Source organism: Bos grunniens, chromosome 13 (genome assembly GCF_055505025.1).
Source record: "Bos grunniens cultivar Pamir isolate PY7600 chromosome 13, Bosgru_T2T1.0, whole genome shotgun sequence".
Lineage (NCBI taxonomy): Eukaryota > Metazoa > Chordata > Mammalia > Artiodactyla > Bovidae > Bos > Bos grunniens.
Genome location: NC_141177.1, coordinates 20,543,392 through 20,563,839, shown reverse-complemented (window position 1 = coordinate 20,563,839; position 20,448 = coordinate 20,543,392). Strand labels below are relative to the sequence as shown.

Below are 20,448 nucleotides of genomic sequence, written 5' to 3'. Positions count from 1 at the left end.
CTAGGGTTGCAAAGAGTCAGACATGACTAAAGCGGCTCAGTACATGTACAGGTAATAATAGACAGGCTTCAGCAATAGGTACTTGTCTTAATACTAATAAAACTCATGTTTTAGGCTTTTCAACCTCAAATTTGAGTACCTGAAGAATATATAGATGTATTTTTTTAAATCTTTCTAAGTGAAGTGAAAGTCGCTCAGTCGTGTCCAAACCTTTGTGACTCGATGGACTCTACAGTCACAAAGAGTGATTCCATGTACAGTCCATGGAATTCTCCAGGCCAGAATATTGGGGTGGGTAGCTTTTCCCTTCTCTAGGGGATCTTACCAACCCAGGACTTGAACCCAGGTCTCCCACATTAAACATGACATCAAAATCAGGCAAACTTCTTGTAAGAGCATAATCGCCTCAAAATAATCAAGAGAAATTACCATGATATATTTTTAAAAACCTGTTTAAGGGTGAAACTTCCTGAATGGTGGAGTAAGGGGCTTGGCAAATTCCTTCCTCTCAAATTTTTGCAGTTAAATCTGGGCAGAATTGTTAAAAGCAGCCATTCTAAAACTTGTCCTGGCTTGTTCCCAGCAGCATTACTCAACAACCAAAAGCTGGAAATAGTCCAAATATCTATCAGCTAGTAAATATAAAGAATGTGGTACATCCACCAATAGAATACCACTCTGCAGTAAAAAGTAATGAATATTGATACTTGGATGAACCTCAGAAGCATTGTATTTGAGTTACGGTAGTCAGATACAAAAGACAACATATTATGATTCCATTTATTTGAAATGTCCAGGAATGGTTAATTTATAGGAGCAGAGTAAGCAGATTAGTGGTTTCCTAGAACTGTGGGTATAAATGGGATTTCATGTAAAGGACCATAAAGGATCTCTGGGGAGCAATTGAAATGTTCTAAAATGAGATCGTGGTGATGGTTATACAGCTCTATAAATTTACTAAAAATCATTGAATTATACATTTAAAACAGGTAAATTTTATGGTAAGTATGCTATGCCTTGGACTTCCCAGATAGTGCAGTGGTAAAGAGTTCACCTGTCAGGCAGGAGACTTTGATCCCTGGGTCGGGAAGATCCTCTGGAGAAGGAAATGGCAACCTACTCTGGTATTCTTGCCTGGGAAATCCCATGGACAAAGGAGCCTGGTGGACTGCAGTCCATGGGATGGCAGTGTTGAACTCAACTTAGCAACTCAGCAGCAGCAGCAGCATGCTATACCTCAATAAAACTCTTACATTGGGTTCCCCCTACCTCCACCATTCTAAAGGAGTGGCCCAAGTATAGCACATTTCTGCAAATGGGTTGACTTAAATGGCTTTTTTTCGGCCTATTCAATTCAGGTATTCTGAGAGCTTGAGGCCAGCAGGAGATAGAGCACTGGCTTTGTTTGATCTTAGGCACCTCAATGACACTAACATTGTATGTTTTTAAATTTATAAAATAGGATTCAGTAAATACCCAACTTTAAAAAACCTGACAAGAATTTGGACATTGAGTTTTGTCATTCACATAAAGTCTTCTGAAAGATAGAGCTGTAGATTGTAGTAACTTGACAGCTCTTGTACCTTCTTGCTAGGTATTCACCCCTGGGATGAATGATACCTTATCTGGGACAAGGCAAGGGTAGCAAAAATGGTCAAAATGTTTGGAGAAACCAATTCTAAGCTAGTAGTTTTTCGTAGTTATTAACAAAGTAGTCTTGAAATTATTAAAAGTTTTTGCCATTTCAAAACAGTAGCTTTCCCATAAAAATTCTTGGAGAGAACATAACTTGATTTGACCACAGCATATTTAATAGGAATTTAATCCAACTTTTCAGAACTTATCCTCTCCTTGCTCTATTTTTTAAAACTTTTTTTTTTTTTTTTTAATTAATTTTTGGCTGTGCTGGTCTTCATTGCTACAGGGGCTTTCTCTAGTTGCAGCAAGTGAGGCTACTCTTCGTTGCAGTGGACAGGCTTCTCATTGCACTGGCTTCTCTTGTTAGGCAGCACAGGCTCTAGGCACGCGGGCTTCAGCAGTTGTGGCACACAGGCTCAGTAGTTTTGGCTCTCGGGAACTGTGTCCCCTCCGTTGACACGTGGTTTCTTATCCACTGCACCACCAGGGAGTCGCCCTTGCTCTATTTTAGTTAAATGAACGAGTTGGATTTTTGTTTTGTTTTGCTATTTCTTTTTGGCCACATCGTGCAGCTTGTGGGATCTTAGTTCTCGGGATTGAACCCAGGCCCACAGCAGTGAAAGCACCACGTCCTTACCAGCAGACCACGCAGGGACTCCCAAAGTGGCAATTGGATTAGATTCTTTCTAACATTGATATTCTGTGGTTCAATCCTGTTAAATTATTTTTGAAGCAATTAGGAAATTTCAGTTTATCTAACAAATAAACATTGAGTATGTTGATCAAAATATACCAGTTGTCCTCAGAGAATAGTAATAGAGACTCAGGTCAACAAAAAACAGAAAATCTTAAGTACAAGTGTGGTATTATGTTAGGCTTCTTGGACAGCACTGTGAGGGGCCGATTGTCAACTCTGCTTGCTTTGAGAATCATCTCTCCATAAGGGAAGGCCTCTAAGATAAGTCTTTAAAAGATAAATCCTTTCCCAGGTATGTAGAGAAGAGCTTATTTGAAGTGCTCTTAGTGAAGGAAAATGGTTGGTACTCTGATTTGAGTAGAATACCTGTGTATCATCCCTCGTGCCTTAAAATACAGGGTAATGTGTTGGTTTATTCTAGCAAATGAAAATTCCTGTTTCATTTATTTTCTGTTCCTCTGATCCATCAACTTTAAAAAAATCTACTATCACAATCACATTGAATTCTTGATTTTAAATAATGATCCACAGCTTGTTACAGTCTGATTTGGTCCCATAAGGGTCGATGACTCAAACATCAAGAGAATTGTTTCAGCTTTGTTTTCAAGATCTCTTGTAAATTTGATTGCTCCTCTGTTTTTTCTTTTAAAGTTGACACAAAATTCTTATAAGCTTTGTAATGGTAACTATGTAAAGCAAATAATCAGGAAATTATGAGATTTTTAATAATAGTAAAACAGGAACCTATACGTAGTCACATAAACTGGAAAGTTAGAATATCTTGTTTCTGGAGAACCTCCAAACATCTCTTTCATTTTCAGGCTATTTTCAGGTTACTAGACTACATGGAAAATAAATTTAAATAAGACATAGAAACAAAGAAGTTTAAGCAAGAAGCAAAGCTATGAGACCTCCTAACACCTAGTTTGATATCTGATTTGACAGATGGAGAGGGTTAATGATTTAGATAATATACTTAGTAGCTGAATTGGCACAGGTACTCCAGGCTATTTTTATAGAATTGTGAGAGAAAATTAGTATCTCTTAAAATGGTTGTAAATAACCTAAAAAAGAGGACACTCCATAGTCAGATCAGCTGTATATTTCTTTTTTTTTTTTCAGCTGTATATTTCAAACTTTAAACATCTGTTGTCTCGTCCCATGGAACTGAAGATGAGAGAGACAGCTTTTGTCCATTGAGGTTTTTGCAGGATTGTCTGACATGGAAAAGCTGAGACAAACTGGCCTGTGTTATCTTCTTATTACACCCAATAAAGCTCTGTGTGGTCTAACCCCTTGCTTGTCACACAACTTCAGTCTCCTCCTGCAGATTTAATGCTGTCTAGTCATGCCAACCTCCTTCCACTTCTTCAAACTAGCCATGCATCAGGTTCAGTTCACTCAGTCATGTCCAACTCTGCGACCCCACGGACTGCAACACAGCAGGCTTCCCTCTCCATCACCAACTCCTGGAGCTTAGTCAAACTGATGTCCATCGAGTTGGTAATGCCATCCAACCGTCTCATCCTCTGTCGTCCCCTTCTCCTCCTTCCTTGAATCTTGCCCAGCATCAGGGTCTTTTCAAATGAGTCAGTTCTTCATATCAGGTGGCCAAAGTATTGGAGTTTCAGCTTCAGCATCAGTTCCTTCCAATGAATATTCAGGGTTGATTTCCTTTAGGACTGACTGGTTTTATCTCCTTGCAGTCCAAGAGACTCTCAAGAGTCTTCTCCAGCACCACAGTTCAAAAGCATCAATTCTTTGGTGCTCAGCTTTCTTTATAGTCCAACTCTCATATCCATACATGACTACTGGAAAAACTATAGCTTTGACTAGGTGGACCTTTGTCAGCAAACTAATATCTCTGCTTTTAATGTGCTTTCTTCCAAGGAGCAAGCATCTTTTAATTTCATGGCTGTAGTCACCATCTGCAGTGATTTTGGAGCCCCCCAAAATTAAGTCTGTCATTGTTTCCATTGTTTCCCCATTTATTTGCCATGAAGTGATGGGACAAGATGCCATGATCTTAGTTTTCTGAATGTTGAGTTTTAAGCCAACTTTTTCACTCTCCTCTTTCACTTTCATCAGAAGCTCTTTAGTTCATTGCTTTTTGCCAAAAGTGTGGTGTCGTCTACATATCTGAGGTTATTGATATTTCTCCTGGCAATCTTGATTCCAGCTTGTGCTTCATCCAGCCTGGCATTTCACATGATGTACTCTGCATAGAAGTTAAATAAGCTGGCTGACAATATACAGCCTTGATGTACTCCTTTACCAATTTGAAACCAGTCTGTTGTTCCATGTCTGGTTCTAATTGTTGCTTCTTGACCTGCATACATATTTCTCAAGAGGCAGGTCAGGTGGTCTGGTATTCCCATCTCTTGAAGAATTTTCCACAGTTTGTTGTGATCCACCAGTCAAAGGCTTTGGCATAGTCAATAAAGCAGAGGTAGACGCTTTTCTGGAACTCTGCTTTTTCGGTGATCCACCAGATGTTGGCAATTTGATGTCTGGTTCCTCTTCCTTTTCAAAATCCAGCTTGAACACCTGGAAGTTCTTGGTTCACATACTGTTGAAGCCTGGCTTGGAGAAGTTTGGTCATTACTTTGCTAGTGTGTGAGATGAGGGCAATTGTGTGGTAGTTTAAACATCCTTTGGCATTATCTTTTTTGGGATTGGAATGAAAACTGACCTTTGCTGGTCCTGGGGCCACTGCTGAGTTTTCCAAATTTGCTGGCATATTGAGTGCAGCACTTTCACAGCACCATCTTTTACAATTTGAAATAGCTCAACTGGAATTCCATCACCTCCACTAGCTTTGTTCGTAGTGATGCTTCCTAAGGCCCACTTGACTTCACATTCCAGGATGTCTGGCTCTACGTGAGTGATCATACCATCGTGATTATCTGGGTCGTGAAGATCTTTTTTGTACAGTTCTCTGTGTATTCTTGCTACCTCTTCTTAATATCTTCTGCTTCTGTTAGTCCATACCATTTCTGTCCTTTATTGAGCCCATCTTTGCATAAAATGTTCCCGTCAGATCAGATCAGTCGCTCAGTCGTGTCCGACTCTTTACGACCCCATGAATCGCAGCACGCCAGGCCTCCCTGTCCATCATCAACTCCCGGAGTTCACTGAGACTCACGTCCATCGAGTCAGTGATGCCATCCAACCATCTCATCCTCTGTCGTCCCCTTCTCCTCCTGCCCCCAATCCCTCCCAGCATCAGAGTCTTTTCCAATGAGTCAACTCTTCGCATGAGGTGGCCAAAGTACTGGAGTTTCAGCTTTAGCATCATTCCTTCCAAAGAAATCCCAGGACTGATCTCCTTCAGAATGGACTGGTTGGATCTCCTTGTAGTCCAAGGGACTCTCAAGAGTCTTCTCCAACACCAAAGTTTAAAAGCATCAATTCTTTGGCACTCGGCCTTCTTCATAGTCCAACTCTCACATCCATACGTGAACACAGGAAAAACCATAGCCTTGACTAGATGAACCTTTGTTGGCAAAGTAATGTCTCTGCTTTTGAATATGCTATTTAGGTTGGTCATAACTTTCCTTCCAAGGAGTTAGAGTCTTTTAATTTCATGACTGTAGTCACCATCTCCCGTAATTTTGGAGTCCAGAAAAATAAAGTCTGATACTGTTTCCACTGTTTCCCCATCTATTTCCCATGAAGTGGTGGGACCAGATGCCATGATCTTCGTTTTCTGAATGTTGAGCTTTAAGCCAACTTTTTCACTCTCCACTTTCACCTTCATCAAGAGGCTTTTTAGTTCCTCTTCACTTTCTGCCATAAGGGTGGTGTCATCTGCATATCTGAGGTTATTGATATTTCTCCCGGCAATCTTGATTCCAGCTTGTGTTTCTTCCAGTCCAGCGTTTCTCATGATGTACTCTGTATAGAAGTTAAATGAACAGGGTGACAATATACAGCCTTGATGAACTCCTTAATGTTCCCTTGGTATCTCTTAATTTTCCTGAAGAGATCTCTAGCCTTTCCCATTCTATTGTTTTCCTCTGTTTCTTTGCATTGATCAAGAGGAAGGCTTTCTTATCTCTCCTTGCTATTTGGAACTCTGCATTCAAATGGGTATATCTTTTTTTTTTCACCTTTGCCTTTTGCTTCTGTTCTTTTCTCAGCTATTTGTAAGGCCTCCTCAGACAGCCATTTTGCCTTTTTGTATTTCTTTTTCTTGGAGATGGTCTTGATTGATCACTGCCTCCTGTACAGTGTCACGAACCTCCCTCCATAGTTCTTGAGGCACCCTATCAGATCTAATCCCTTGAATCTGTTTGTCATGCCATGCATGCCTCTTCGCATATATCCCATCCCCTCTGCCTGAAACACTCGAAATACTCTTCATCTCCTTTTGAAAAAGAAGCCTAGTTCACTTCATATCTTTTAATTATTCACTTTATCAGAGAATTCTCACTTCCCTCACTAACTCTCACTTCATCCCCTGATGGGAGGTCCATAGTTCCAGTCTTTTTCTAATTTTTTCCCCTTTATGTTAATAACAGTGGTTCCCACCTTTTTTTGCACCAGGGACAGGTGTGTGCCCATGAGTCAGAGCTGGGGGATGCTTTCAGGATGATTCAGGTATATTACATTTGTTGATCAGCACCGCATCAGCTCCGCCTCAGATCATCAGGCATTAGATTCTCGTAAGGACCATGCTATCTATATCTAAATGTCACTGCTGATCTGACAGGAGGTAGAGCTCAGGCCGGAGAAGGCGATGGCACCCCACTCCAGTACTCTTGCCTGGAAAATCCCATGGATGGAGGAGCCTGGTAGGCTGCAGTCCATGGGGTCGCTAAGAGTCGGACACGACTGAGCGACTTCACTTTCATGCATTGGAGAAGGAAATGGCAACCCACTCTCAGTGTTCTTGCCTGGAGAACCCCAGGGATGGGGAGCCTGGTGGCTGCTGTCTATGGGGTCGCACAGAGTTGGACATGACTGAAGTGACTTAGCAGTAGCAGAGCTCAGGCAGTAATGAGAGCAATGGCTGTAAAGACAGAAGAAGCTTCCCTTGTTCGCCGCTCATCTCCTGCTCTTTGGCCGGGTACCTAATAGGCCATGGACTGGTCCTGATCCAATGGCCCAGGGGTTGGGGACTCCTGCTTTATTTACTGTTTATTATATATTTATGTGTATGATAATTAGAATACTTTTCCCTCCAACAGACTGCAAGCTCTTTGTGGACAGAGACTATATTTTTGTTCACTGTTATATCTCCAACATATAGCATAATGCCTGGCCCAAGTAGGTGTCTGAGTCTTTCTAAATCTACTCTGTTGCAATGAGACCGTAGAAGCATAGTTTTATGTATAGAGCCAGATAGTAAACATTTTTGGCTTTATGGGCTAATACAATCTCTGTCTCAACTCTGTTGTTGTCATGGAAAACCAGTTATAGATCGACAATACATAGACAAATGAGCTATATAAGTTTTAGTAAAACTTTATTTACCAAAGGAATAAAGAATTTACCAAAACTATAGTCTGCTGATCCCCACTCCGAATAGTCATCTTCTAAATTATTTTTGTGGACCTGAAAGTTCTCTCATTATGCAGTCTTGCAAACTTTCCCGAAAGGTTTTTTAGATGATTTCATTTTTGTATAGTACATGTTAGAGCAGTGATTTTTTAAAAGACTGGTGTTAAAATATTTTTTCTTTCAAAATATAATCTTTAAGATTTGTATTTTCTTACTATTTACTTGTATTATATTTTTTTGCTTTCCCCAATTTAGCAAGTATACTTGTACATTTAATTTTACATTTCTGTTTAAGTAAAACATTATTCTTTATATTAATTTAAAAATAAAAAACTGGGGGAACTTCCTTGACAATTCAGTGGTTAAGACTCTGCTTGCGCTTCAGGGGCACAGGTTTGAACTCTGGTCAGGGATCTAAGATCTCACATGCTGTGCAGCAAAGTAGAATAGAATAAAGTATTTGGTTTTGGGGTAAAGTGTAGTTTGAAATTTTATAATGTTTTAAATTAAAAAATATATATAATCTGATGTTTGAGATGAAATATAATATTGTTTTTAAATGACAAAGAAGATTCCAAATATGCAAGTAAATATGATCCACAGTGGGGAATTCCCTGACAGTCTAGTGATAGGACTCCGTGCTTTCACAGCTAATCCCTGCTCAGGGAAATAAAATCCCACAAACTTCATGGTATGGCCAAAAAAAAAAAAAAAGAAGACCATCCACAATGAAAATGTAGTTGACTGTAAGCATCAGTCTTTATTGTTATTTTTTGACACCATTGTTTTGAGGATCTAGAGTCATCTTTATGTGCTGGATGAGAGATAGTTTTAATCTAATGAGTCCAACTCAAAGGTCTGGATTACAAGCATATTTGTAGTATCATTTTTAGGCTTCTCAATTTTATGTTATATATTTTTTAAAAAACAATTTTAAAATTTACTTATTTTTGTGTGTGCTGGCTCTTCGTTGTGCGGGCTGTCTCTAGCTGTGGCAGGCAGGCTGCTCTAGTTGCGGTGTGCTGACTTCTCATTGCCGTGGCTTCTCGTTGCAGAGCAGGGGCTCTAGAGCACGGATTTCAGTAGTTGTCACAGGGACTTTGTTGCCCCTCAGCAAGCGGGATCCTCCCAGACCAGGAATTGAACCCATGTCCCCTGCATTAGCAGGCAGACTCCTAACCACTGGACCACTCGGGAAATCCCTATTTTGTCTTTCAGCAGTGGCCCATTATAGATATGAAATGAACATTATTACTGATACATCACTAAAAATAACAATTTAAAATAAGTTACTGTTCAGTACCACCACCATGGCAGTAGTTGTGATCAGAGTAAGAAACCAAAGGAGAGACTGTCATGAGCATCTTCGTTAGAACCCCGTGGACTGCTGCACATGTTCACTTAATACCCCAGAGTTTTCAAACTGTTTTGTTGTCAGTGGGGACTTTTTTCCTTTTTGATAAGTGCTTATTTGGTGTTATAGAACATTTATAGTAAGTTGCAAGAATCATAAAACAGACCCTTGTTCACCACTTGTTAACATTTTGTCCCATTTGCTTTATCATCATTGTGTGTGTATTAGGTATATATAATTTTTAAAACCACTCTGAGAATATGTGAAACAATGTCCCTCTTGCCTCCAATACTTAAATGAGACAGTGTCTAGATAATCCTGTTTTTCATCAAGTTTCTATTCACTCGTCTACCATGGTGATTTTCTGCTTCCATCATCCTTTCTGTTTTTATAGGTTGACATCTGCTAGAAGGGATTGCTTTCTTTTCTTCCTTATATATTGATGGATTTTTAAAATTCAATTTTTATTTCACATGTTATGCTTTAATCTATTATTGCCATTTATTTTGATGCTCAGATTGTCTCACAGTTGACCACAGTAGCCCTTTCTAACTGGCATCAGTATCTTTTTGACATGCCCTCATCATTTCTGAGTAGTCTTTTATTTTCTTACATAAGATGTTGCCTGCTTATTTTGTATTTTCCTGCCCAATCCTGGATCAGCCATTCCTCCAGGGAGCTCTGGTTTTACTAGAAAATGTGGTTTAGATATCAGGATCTGGATTTAAGATATGTTCATCGCTGCAAGGTGTCATTGCTTCTAGACTCTGAGTAAACAGGTAGGAAGTATATGTATGAATGTGTTTGTGTGTGTATTCCTATGTCTATATGTTTTTATTATAAAAATTTGTAATATAGTGTGATATATAATATAATAGCCATGTGTTCATATTGATACCTCCAATTCAAATCTAATATCCAGGGGCATATTCTAATTTTCCTATAGGAGGACATTAAAAAAAATGTTTGTTCCTCCCCAAGTTTTTGGTTGCCCTGTGTGGCATTCAGGATCTTAGTTTCCACCACCCACCAGGGATTGAACCCATGTACCCTGCAGTGGAGGCACAGAGTGCTAACCACTGGACAGCCAGGGAAGTCTTGGGAGGACATAAAAAAAATCCTTTGAAAATTTCATTGTAAAGCAACCAACTAGTACCTGTGTTCACTATTCCTGATAGATTGCACTATCATCCTTTATTTTTAAAAGCTGATGACATATCAACTCATGATGTAGTCAGTGAAGTAAATGTTAAACCTCATGTCAGACTTCAATTCATTTTGTCTGAGTTGCTTTAAAAAACTGTCTCTAGACATGGATACCAAGGGGGAAGGTCAGGGGAAAGTGGGATAGGATGAATTGGGAGATGGGGATTGACATACACACACTGTTGATACTAAGTATAAAACAGATAACTAATGAGAACCTACTGTATTGTACAGGGAACTCTACTCACTGCTCTGTGGTGACCTAAATGGGAAGGAATTTTTTAAAAATGGGGATATCTGTATACATATAGCTGATTCACTTTGCCATACAGTAGAAACTAACACAGCATTGTACAGCAAGCATGCTCCAGTATAACTGTTCAAATCAGCCTGCCCATTTCACCCATAATTGGGCACACTTTAAAAAAAATGCTGTCTTTATTTTTTACTTTGTGTTATGGAAAATATCAAACAGACCTAAAAATGGACCCTCATGTAAGTAAACACCATGCTGCAGTAGTCACCAACTCAGCTTCTCTTGAAGGAAATCTTAGATAGCGTATAAATTTATCAATAACAATTTCTGTAAAACAAAACAAAATTTCTGTATATCTCTTATGAAATACTTTTCTTAAAAATATAAATAATAAAAAATTTAAAACAATTCTTTAGTATAATTAAATTTCAAGTGAGTCTTACAAATTTCCCAGTCATAGGTTATTTTTTTATGGTTCTTTCAAGTCGGAAGCCACATAAAGTCCACATAGTGCGTTTAAGTCTTTTATTTCTCTTTATTTATAGGTTTCTCCTCCAGTTCCCTTCCTCTGTCTCACCCTTTTTTCTATAAATCTAGGTTGTTTGCACTATAGATTTCTTCACATTCTGGACTTTGCTAATTGTACTTCCATGCTGTCATTAACACGTTCCTATATTCTCTCAATGTCCAGCAAATCTGTTGTTAGATCCAAAGGCTTAATCAGCTTCAGACTTACTTTTTTTCTTTGGCTGCGCTGGGTCTTCGTTGTTGCGTGCAAGCTTTCTTTAGTTGTGGCGAGCGGGAGCTACTCCAGTTGCGGTGCGTTTTCTTCTTGTTCCAGTGGCTTTTCTTGTTGTGGAGCACAGGCTCTAGTCTGGGTGGGCTTCAGTAGTTGTGGGCACAGGCTTCTTTGCTCCATGGCATGTGGGATCTTCCCAGACCATCTGTCAATCAAACCCATGTCCCTGGCGTTGGCAGGTGGGTTCTTAACCACTGAACCACTAGGGAAGTCCCTGTATTTACTTTTTTTTTAATCATGAATGCTTCACAGGTGATGGTATACTTCCTCTAGGAAGTATTAATGGACCATCAATGTCCATATATCTCTCATCTCATATGAGTGGCAATTGATTTATTACCTAGATTAATTTTTTTCAACACGGATTTGCAAAATGATTGTATTGTAAGTACATACGTACCTCAGAGATAATTTCGGTTCAGTTCTAGACCACTCCCATAAAGTGAGTATCACAATAAAGTGACTCACATGAATTTTTTAGTTCCTTAGTGCATATTAATGTTTACACTAAACAGTAGTCTATTTAAAGTGTGGAGTATCAGGCCTAAAAAATGTACATACCTTAATTAAAAAATAGTTTACACATGTTCCCCATCCTGAACCCCCCCTCCCACCCATGGCAGATTTATGTTGATGTATAGCAAAACAAATACAATATTGTAATTAGCCTCCAATTAAAATAAATAAATTTAAATTAAAAAAAAAAGAGCAGATATAAGTTAAAAAAAATAGTTTATTGCTAAAAATGCTAACATCACCTGACAATGTAAGATTGCCGGTCATTCACTTTGTTTAAAAAAAAAGAGTAGTATATGTAAAGTGCAATAAAATGAGTTATGCCTGTATATAATTTTTTCATTTTAATTGGACTATTTCAATAGGGATCAGCTTTCATTTCCTAGAGGTACAGCTCATATAGGAAAGCAGGTAAAATGCTTGATATATACTGGTTTCAGAATAATGAATTGGTTCCCTAGTATCCTCAAAAAGGTGAAAAATCAGTTTTTTTCTAAGTTCTATTCTAAAGTCATGAATGTAAGTATTTTGCTTTGTTTCAATCCATTGCAGTTATTATTACTATTTTACTGATGCCCAAATTATCACATTTTAGTTAGTGGGAGTCTCTTCAGGTTGGCTTCTAAGTCCCTTGGACCTAACTCCAAAAGACTTGGATAGCTTAATTGATTTCTGATATGACAAGTTTTGTATATTTCCTGCCCTATACCTGGAGTCAACTGTTTTTCTAAAGAGCTCTGCTTCCTTTTAGTGGGAAATGGTATTTAGGAACTGTAGTCTGGGTGCTAGAAGTGAAAGAACCATCTTTTTTTCCTTTTTAAAATAATACTAGATTTATTTATTCTCTCCTGCACTTATTATAGGTCAAAATTCCAAGGTATTTTAATTGGGTGATTGTGGTTAGTTATATGAACAAGTTAATGCTGGCGTTGGCAAGAGATTTCAGTTCTTTACCATATAGACATCTTAGGGCTGCTGAAGTTTTTATGACGTGGTGGCTGGCTTCTCCCAGAGCTAGTGATCCAGGATAGCCAGTGGCATCTTTTGATTCATTTTTCTACTGGGCAATAGGCTATAGTTTTCTGGCTGTGAATCCAGACTACTTGGTGCTGACACTCGCTTTGTGGGCTAAATAACCAAGTTATGTAACTCTTTGTGCCTTATTTTCCTTAGCTATAACTTTGCGATAATGATAATATTTAGAAACTTTATAATATAGGGTCTTTGTAAAGATTCAGACAATTAAAACTGTCTCTGGCGTTTAATACGCATGGTAAGCACTCAGCCGGCTGCTGTTGCTTCTATTACCACCCCCACTGGGATGGAACTACAGACATGAAACCTAATCAGTAAGTTGCCCTTGACAGAAATAGTCTTTCTTCTTCTTTGCCCAAAATTGCCATGACTGAAAAATTGTTTACAGATTCCAGATATTCCAAGTATGATAGAAAAGGGTTAGAGAATCATAGCCACACCTGTTTTGATTATGTACATGGAGGATCTTTCATTCTTAATCTGTGTTCATGGAGACTTTAGTGCAGATACGTGTTGATGTAATGTGACCAGGAATCAGCCAAACATTCCCCCTGGTAACTTTTTGTTTTAAAATACTGATTTTCAGGGAGTTTTAAAAAAATGAAAAGGAGGTCCCGTGGACCTTTCACCCAGTTTACCTCAATGGTAATATTTTGTGTGTCGAGTACAATGTCAGTTTTTGATGATCAATTTTCATTTAGCAATAATTGACTAAGCAGCTGTTATATGCTAAGTATTTGGAGGTATAAGTGATTAAACTCTGACCTTGAGCAGCTCAGTCCTTCTCTTTGGGTTCTCATTGTTAATATTTCTAAATGTATGTTTTGTCTTTTCATTGTTGAAGCTTGCATAAGCGGCTCCTTAGTGTTAAGCATTATGTTATTTCTCACATTCATATTTGCCTTGTTTTAAAACAATTTTTTGAATTGTGTCTCCGTCTTTCATTTATAATCTTTACAGCATCAGAACCATGTTGCCTGCATTGTCTTATTTTAATCACGTGCCAGTTTTGCAGTGCTACCAAGTCTGGATCTGAGAGGCGGCTTGTGTGATTCATTTACATATATTTCTGTTAATATAGCTCCCCAAATTAATTTTCAACTTTGCATTTTACATCCAATTACATGTTCGTTTTAAGAAGGAATTTTTCATATGTAGAATTTTAAAACTGGTTCAAAGAGCAGAAGCTATTAAACAATAGCAGAAACCAGACAATATGTAGGACTTTAAATAGTAATTGTTAAACATTTGAATGTTCCCAAAAATATGAGTCTCTGTGTCAGTGTGTGTTTCTACATGTTATTCCACTAGGGACTTGCACAGATAGGTTTTGCATAATATCCTTGCTGTTATTGTCAGCCATAAACAAATTACACGTATTTAACAAGTTAATGTCAGATTGGCCAGGAGCCACTGGGAGGTGTGTACTTAGTGACATCAGCTGGCAAAGAGCCCTGGTAACAGGGAGGGTTGGAAGGGTAGTGGAGGGAGAGGAAGCAGGAGGGAGGGAGAAAAGGAGAGAGACAGAGAGACTGACTGTATCTGGGGATTCTGGCAAGGTGAAGAGCTGGTCTGTTTGGCAGGACCTTCCCATCTGGGATCCATCTGTGTTTCCCTGGAATGGGACAGGCAGCTCTAGTCAGTGAGAAATCGCAGATGTGAGAGAGCTGACACATGTCCAGCTAATGAAAGAAGGAAGAAGGCTGGTCTCACATTGGGCTTTGAAGATTAGGAGGAGAAAAAGAGGAGCTTTTCTGTATCTATCTCAAATAAATTTGGTATATTTTAAGACTCTGGATTGTTACAATCTGGGCATTTGGGGTAAGTACACTCTAGTTTTGGGGGCTAACTTGGGCAATTATTTATTTCAGATTATGATGATATGAATCTTTTGATATTTGATGAGAGTTTAGCCTTTAGCTACTGTTATTTTGATACTTCATTTAGTTCATATTTTTACTGTATCATTTTTCACTTCCACCTTTATATTTGAATGCCATGCTTTCTTGAATGGAAACTTTAATCAGATGTTACATATGAATTCTATGGCTAGATATAGTCCCACAAATATTTCTTTAAGGTATTCTACATTGAGTCTTTCTGTGATATTTTGAGGGAAATTTTTTTCTCCTTTAGTATGCATAATACGAATAGTGTTTAAAAAAATGACTCATAAAATACTTTCTTATTGTCACATTTTAGTTCAACATATTTGGGTGAATTACAGCTAAAAGATAATTTTAATGTATTTAGCTCTTTGTTTTCCTCTCATAATTTCTTCCTATCTTGTTTTCTTCTGCTTACTTCCTACATGCAAAATAAATAACATCGACAAACCTGATTTGAATTGTAAGTTTGGAGTAGTTTTGTGATGCAGTAAATTCATGTGTAGTTAGCTACTGTGTTCTGTAGTCCTTTTTAGTTTGTGATCCATAATTTAATTTTTTTTTGGCTATTTCTGTACATTGTATTCATGTTTTTCCAGGCCCCCTAATTTGGACAACTATGAGAAGAGCATGGGTTTGGGAATTAGACATACTGTACAGCTCTTATTTGCTAGTTCTCTAATCTCAAGCAAGCTACTTATTCTCTTTGAGTCTGTTTTCTGAAATTCCTGCCTTATGTCATTATTGGCGAGATTTGTCTGGCACATAGAAGGCATACAAGTTAGTTTCAGAACTTTCTAGATGTTCATTATTTTGCTGTGATTGTCTCCTAAATCTTCTGCATTTTTAACTTCAGGCTCTTAGACTAAGAATAGATCTTATCTATGTAGTTTTCAGGGTACTTTCCTCTCACTTTACTTACCTTCCAGACCATTTGTTTCTGTTACAAATGTTGTATGCCATCTTTTTTTCTCACTGTGATTATAAATGATTTGGAAAGTATTCTAAATATTGTAATGCAAATGAACCTGTTTTATTATATCAGAACAAAACTTTAAATTGTATTTCTTTTCTTTCAAAATGCAAATAGGAACTTAAAAAAGCACTTTATTCCTTAAAAATTCTTCAGTCTTCACTTACGTTAGTTGGGTAATTATTTTAAGAGCACAGTATTAGTACAATACTGTTCATTTTCTTCTTTCAGTTTTGCAGTCAGATTTCTTTAGCTGGGGGGAGACTTTGTAAATGAACTTTTAAAATGCATATTCTCTTACACCCAGTTGATTAAATGATTTAGTAACAAATTTCGAGTTTCTTTTTTTGATAGGTTCCGGTGTTCAGAATCTTTGGAGACTTGTTTGAATATTTGAGAGGGTATAGGATTTATATTGAATTTAATTGATACTCTTTCAGTGAGCAAGCTCTTTTCATTGTACTCTAAATGACGTGCTCCTAGGTTGAGTGGAGAGAAAAAGACTTAATGCTGAAGTGTAGTACAGGTTAGGGTCTACTGTGAAGTCATTCTCATACTGCCGCATGTCCTTACCAGGGATGCTTTTGATGCTAGAGTTTCAAGAAGCATATGAAACGATAAATAATATGCATTTTAATATGTGGAGTTACTCTGACTGCAAATAAGGGTGGCTTATTAAATACCCTGCTAGGGCCAACACAGTTCAGGAGGATAGCTGCTTCTTACTAAGGCAATAACCAATATTTTTGACTTGAATATTAGAGAAAATTATAGTATTGGGTTGGCCAAAAAGCTCATTTGGGTTTTTCGGTAACATCTTATGGAAGATGTTCATCTTTCTGAAGACTGTGAAAGCTTTCAAGAAACTTTCTTACTGTAAAAAGAGGAAACCACCTAAATTGGCTTCCAGGAATGACCCAAAAGAAAGAAAGAAAGAACACATGTACACCCGTGGTAGATTCATGTTGATGTATGGCAAAACCAATACAATATTGTAAAGTAATTAGCCTCTAATTAAAATAAATAAATTTAAATTAAAAAAAATATATATATATATTGAAAAAAAAAAAGTGAAGTCACTCAGTCATGTCCGACTCTTTGCGACCCTGTGGACTGGAGCCTACCAGGCTCCTCTGTCCATGGGATTCTCCAGGCAAGAGTACTGGAGTGGGTTGCCATTTCCTTCTCCAGGGGATCTTCCCAACCCAGGGATCGAACCTGGGTCTCCTGCATTGCAGGCAGACGCTTTATCCTCTGAGCCACCAGGGAAGCCCCGGGAATGACCCAACCAAGGCTTATTTTATAGCAAGGGGCCATGTTGGGTTGAAGGTATTTACAACAATAATGTCAGTAAACTAGAGAAGAAGATAATGACATTTAAATTGCATCTTTGGAACATAAAGGAAGAGTGCTTTTAAGTTTGAATGAATATACTTTATACGTAACTGGAAAAATTCAAGTTGATCTGAAAGTCTAGTTGGATCATGCATTGAAGGTTTTTTAAGGCCAGTAATGTTCATAAGTCCCCAGTGAATACCTATTGAGAATGCTAGGACTGAAAGGGATCTTAAGGATAATCTAGTCAGTTGCGTTATTTTATAGATAAGGCAAGTTGAGGAAGGGTGATAGAGTGGTAAAAAGTCAGCCTGGCCCAGCGTTTATTACCCTGGTTGGTAACTGAGCTTGGACTGGCATTGTATCCTGAGTTTCCAGGACGTTGATTTTACAGTTTTTCATTGCCCATTGTGTGTGATAATATGGTAAGAGATAAAAAGTCTTCTAGAGGAAGTAAAATGAACTCAAATGAGTAAGTCCTGGAAATTACTGCCAACTCAGGCAATCAAGAGAATCTTCAAGAAGAGTTAGCGTTTGATTAGAATTTAGAAGGACAGGAAGAAGTTGGACTCCTCATTTTTTTTTTTTGGAAGAAGCACAGTGGATAGATGAAAAAGTTCACCTTTCATTAGCTCCAAGTGCATTAACTCAGACTTTGTCAGATACATAACTACACAGTGTTAATTTCTACTGTGTTTTCAATTTGCCTAGCTGTTGTTGCTGCCTTTCCAAATCCAAGAGTAATTGTTTTTTTCTGAGATAATTATCTATATACATGATACCCCCTACCCCCTTTTTAAACTTAAGATTTATACAAGAACTCTATAATTTAAAAGGTTTCTACTTAGGTGGACTGTGTGAGTTGTTTAATTTTCCCTCCAAGTTCAAGTCAATAAATACAGGAATTAGGAGTGGCTGTGTCTTGCAGAAAAACAACCCACTATAACTGGGTTTTTATATTCTCACTGGTTGATGGGCTTTCCAAACAGTGTTTGCCTTTTAAGATCTATGTGGCGTCATATTTATGCTGGGAAACTTAAAATGCATATGGATTTACTTTTCTCAAGCATGCCAAAACTTGCAAAAGCCACTCTTTGTGTTTTGTTTAAAGCAATGGCTAGCAGAAATCCTGTTATCATTCAGTCTTGAGCAGCTTGTTAGAGACGCCTGGCAAGGTGGAGTGCAGGTCTATATGGAATATATATGTGCATATGTCTGCAGTTGCTTCTCATAGCTGAAGTTCTGGAGTAATTAGGGTATGTATTTTCATTTGGTTATGCTAGTTAGGAGAGGTGGGGGAAAGTCAGTGAAAAGATATGTAGGCTTTGGCATTAGACTGTGTAACCATGAGCAAATTTAACCATCACTACTGACCCCCAGTTTTTTCCCTTGTAAAATGGGAATAAAGGTAGCTATTATTGTGGGCTGTAAGAATTAAGTTAGAAAGTAGCAAGCATGATACTAGCAGCATAAATACTCAATCAGATTTACCTTACCATGTGATTTTTCTCAGTTCCCCTAACATTGAAGTTGCAGTTAAAATGTGTTTCTTGCATTTTTAATAAGCCTCGCTTCAAGCTGACAGGGAGCCAGCCCTGCTTCCTTAACTAATTCTTAGTCATGGGAGAAGGGTGTGTAGAGAGAATGCATCAGCCTTAACTCAAACCTGTTGCTGTGTGGCAAGCTGTTAGTGCTTAGGGACCTTGGTTACTTGCCCTGCTGGAAGAGCTGGGGGATGGGCCTCTTTGAGGGTGACAGATGTGCCCTCTGCTGCCGGCGGGCGCGTGCCGGCTCTGTCCCTCTGCTCCCAACACCAGGTGCAGCCATTGTTCTGGCTGGTCTCTCTTCATCCGGCCTCGTCTGTTACTCTGCTCTTTCTAGCTCATTGTTTCTGTAGGAAATTAGCATTAAAAACCCATCTGAAACCCCCATGTCCCTCAACTGCAGGTGACTGTTATTGGCCCCAGCTGCCACCCTTGCGCTTGATTACTTCCATATGGGTCTGTGCAAAGAAGTAGTAGCCATTTATTGATTTCCACCACAACCCCCACCTCTATTACTCAAAGTGTAATACCCTGAAATCTATCAGACCCCCAATAGGCTGTATAGCTCAGTTGGCACTACAACTGTGATGAACGTTTTACAAGCAAAACTAATTATGCCCTCTTTCTCCCCCTTTACCACCTCCTACGTAAATATTAAATGTAAAAAACCAGAATGTCATTGTGGAATAGTAAATCTTTTAAATGTCTGGAGAAGAATCTTTCTGAGTAGGAAAGCTTTTAGATTTTGGATGGGCTTTTATGGAAAATTTTAGTCATTGCTTTAAATATTTCATACCACACCCATAACATTCAAGCAAACCATGGCCCAGTAGGCCCCTAGGGTGGGGGTGGGGGGACACAAACATTTTGGTCATCTGCTCTTTGGTTTATTAAATTTAGTCAGGGCAGGCAGGATGTTAGTAAAGGGACCTAGTTTTAAATAATAATATATTTTGTGGAAAACTGCACACATTTAGAACTAGCTAAGTCCTCTAATTTTGTATCATTTTGTTGTTTGCCCCACTATGTTTGCACAAATTTTTATTCCAGTTTATTTACTCCGATAAATACCACAGAGGGGAGATTGGCTTCCTGGGCTTTTCTTCCTTCATCAATAAATTAAGTGTTCTATTTTGGTTATTGGACTAAATCAAGATTATAATGTATAACAAGTTACCAGACTTAAAACTCTAAATCAAAATTGTTACATGGACAAAGTCACTACCCTTATCAGTAAAGAGAATCTGGTCCTGGTGGCCTTTACAAGTAAACAACTCAGAAAAATCAAGGCGGGGATAATTGACTAAGGTATTTTGACTGCTGATTATTTAGATGTGTCAACTCAGTCTTAAGGTAAACTCTTGAGTTTATAATATTTCAAATTAAGTTATTTAATCTGATATATAAAGTACCAATTTCAGTGTTTCAAATTTAGCTTTGTGGTGCTTATAACATAAGTAATTACAGAACATAAAGCCATTTCTGTTGGAGAAGTGTCCTTTTGCATTTCTTCCTTTTTTCCTTTTCCTTTCTCTTCAGGAATTTGAAGCTTGAAAAGTTCCTGGAGGCCCTGGCAGCCAACATTTTACCGGATAGCTCCTTTGGAGGCAAGGCTCCAAGTCAAGCTGTATGATTGTGTTTAGAATGGTTTACGATTTGTCATTTTTGAAGAGTCTCTGGAGCGCGTTTAGATTTGTCCCTCAC

General features: G+C 38.2%; 1 protein-coding gene across 19 annotated transcripts in view; it reads left to right on the top strand.

Moving 5' to 3' along the window:
• The window catches only part of CBFA2T2 (CBFA2/RUNX1 partner transcriptional co-repressor 2), a 142,712-nt gene that overhangs the window by 43,363 nt on the left and 78,901 nt on the right, over positions 1-20,448 (top strand). For 6 of the 19 annotated variants that reach the window (XM_086332340.1, XM_086332332.1, XM_086332334.1 and 3 more), the window contains exon 1: positions 12,652-14,827. The exons of the other annotated variants lie outside the window; for them this stretch is intronic. In XM_086332340.1, coding sequence (XP_086188466.1) covers positions 14,692-14,827 — 136 coding nt within the window. In that variant the 5' untranslated portion in view covers positions 12,652-14,691. Of the gene's footprint in view, positions 1-12,651; positions 14,828-20,448 lie in introns of those variants that run through there. 19 annotated transcript variants of the gene reach the window in all.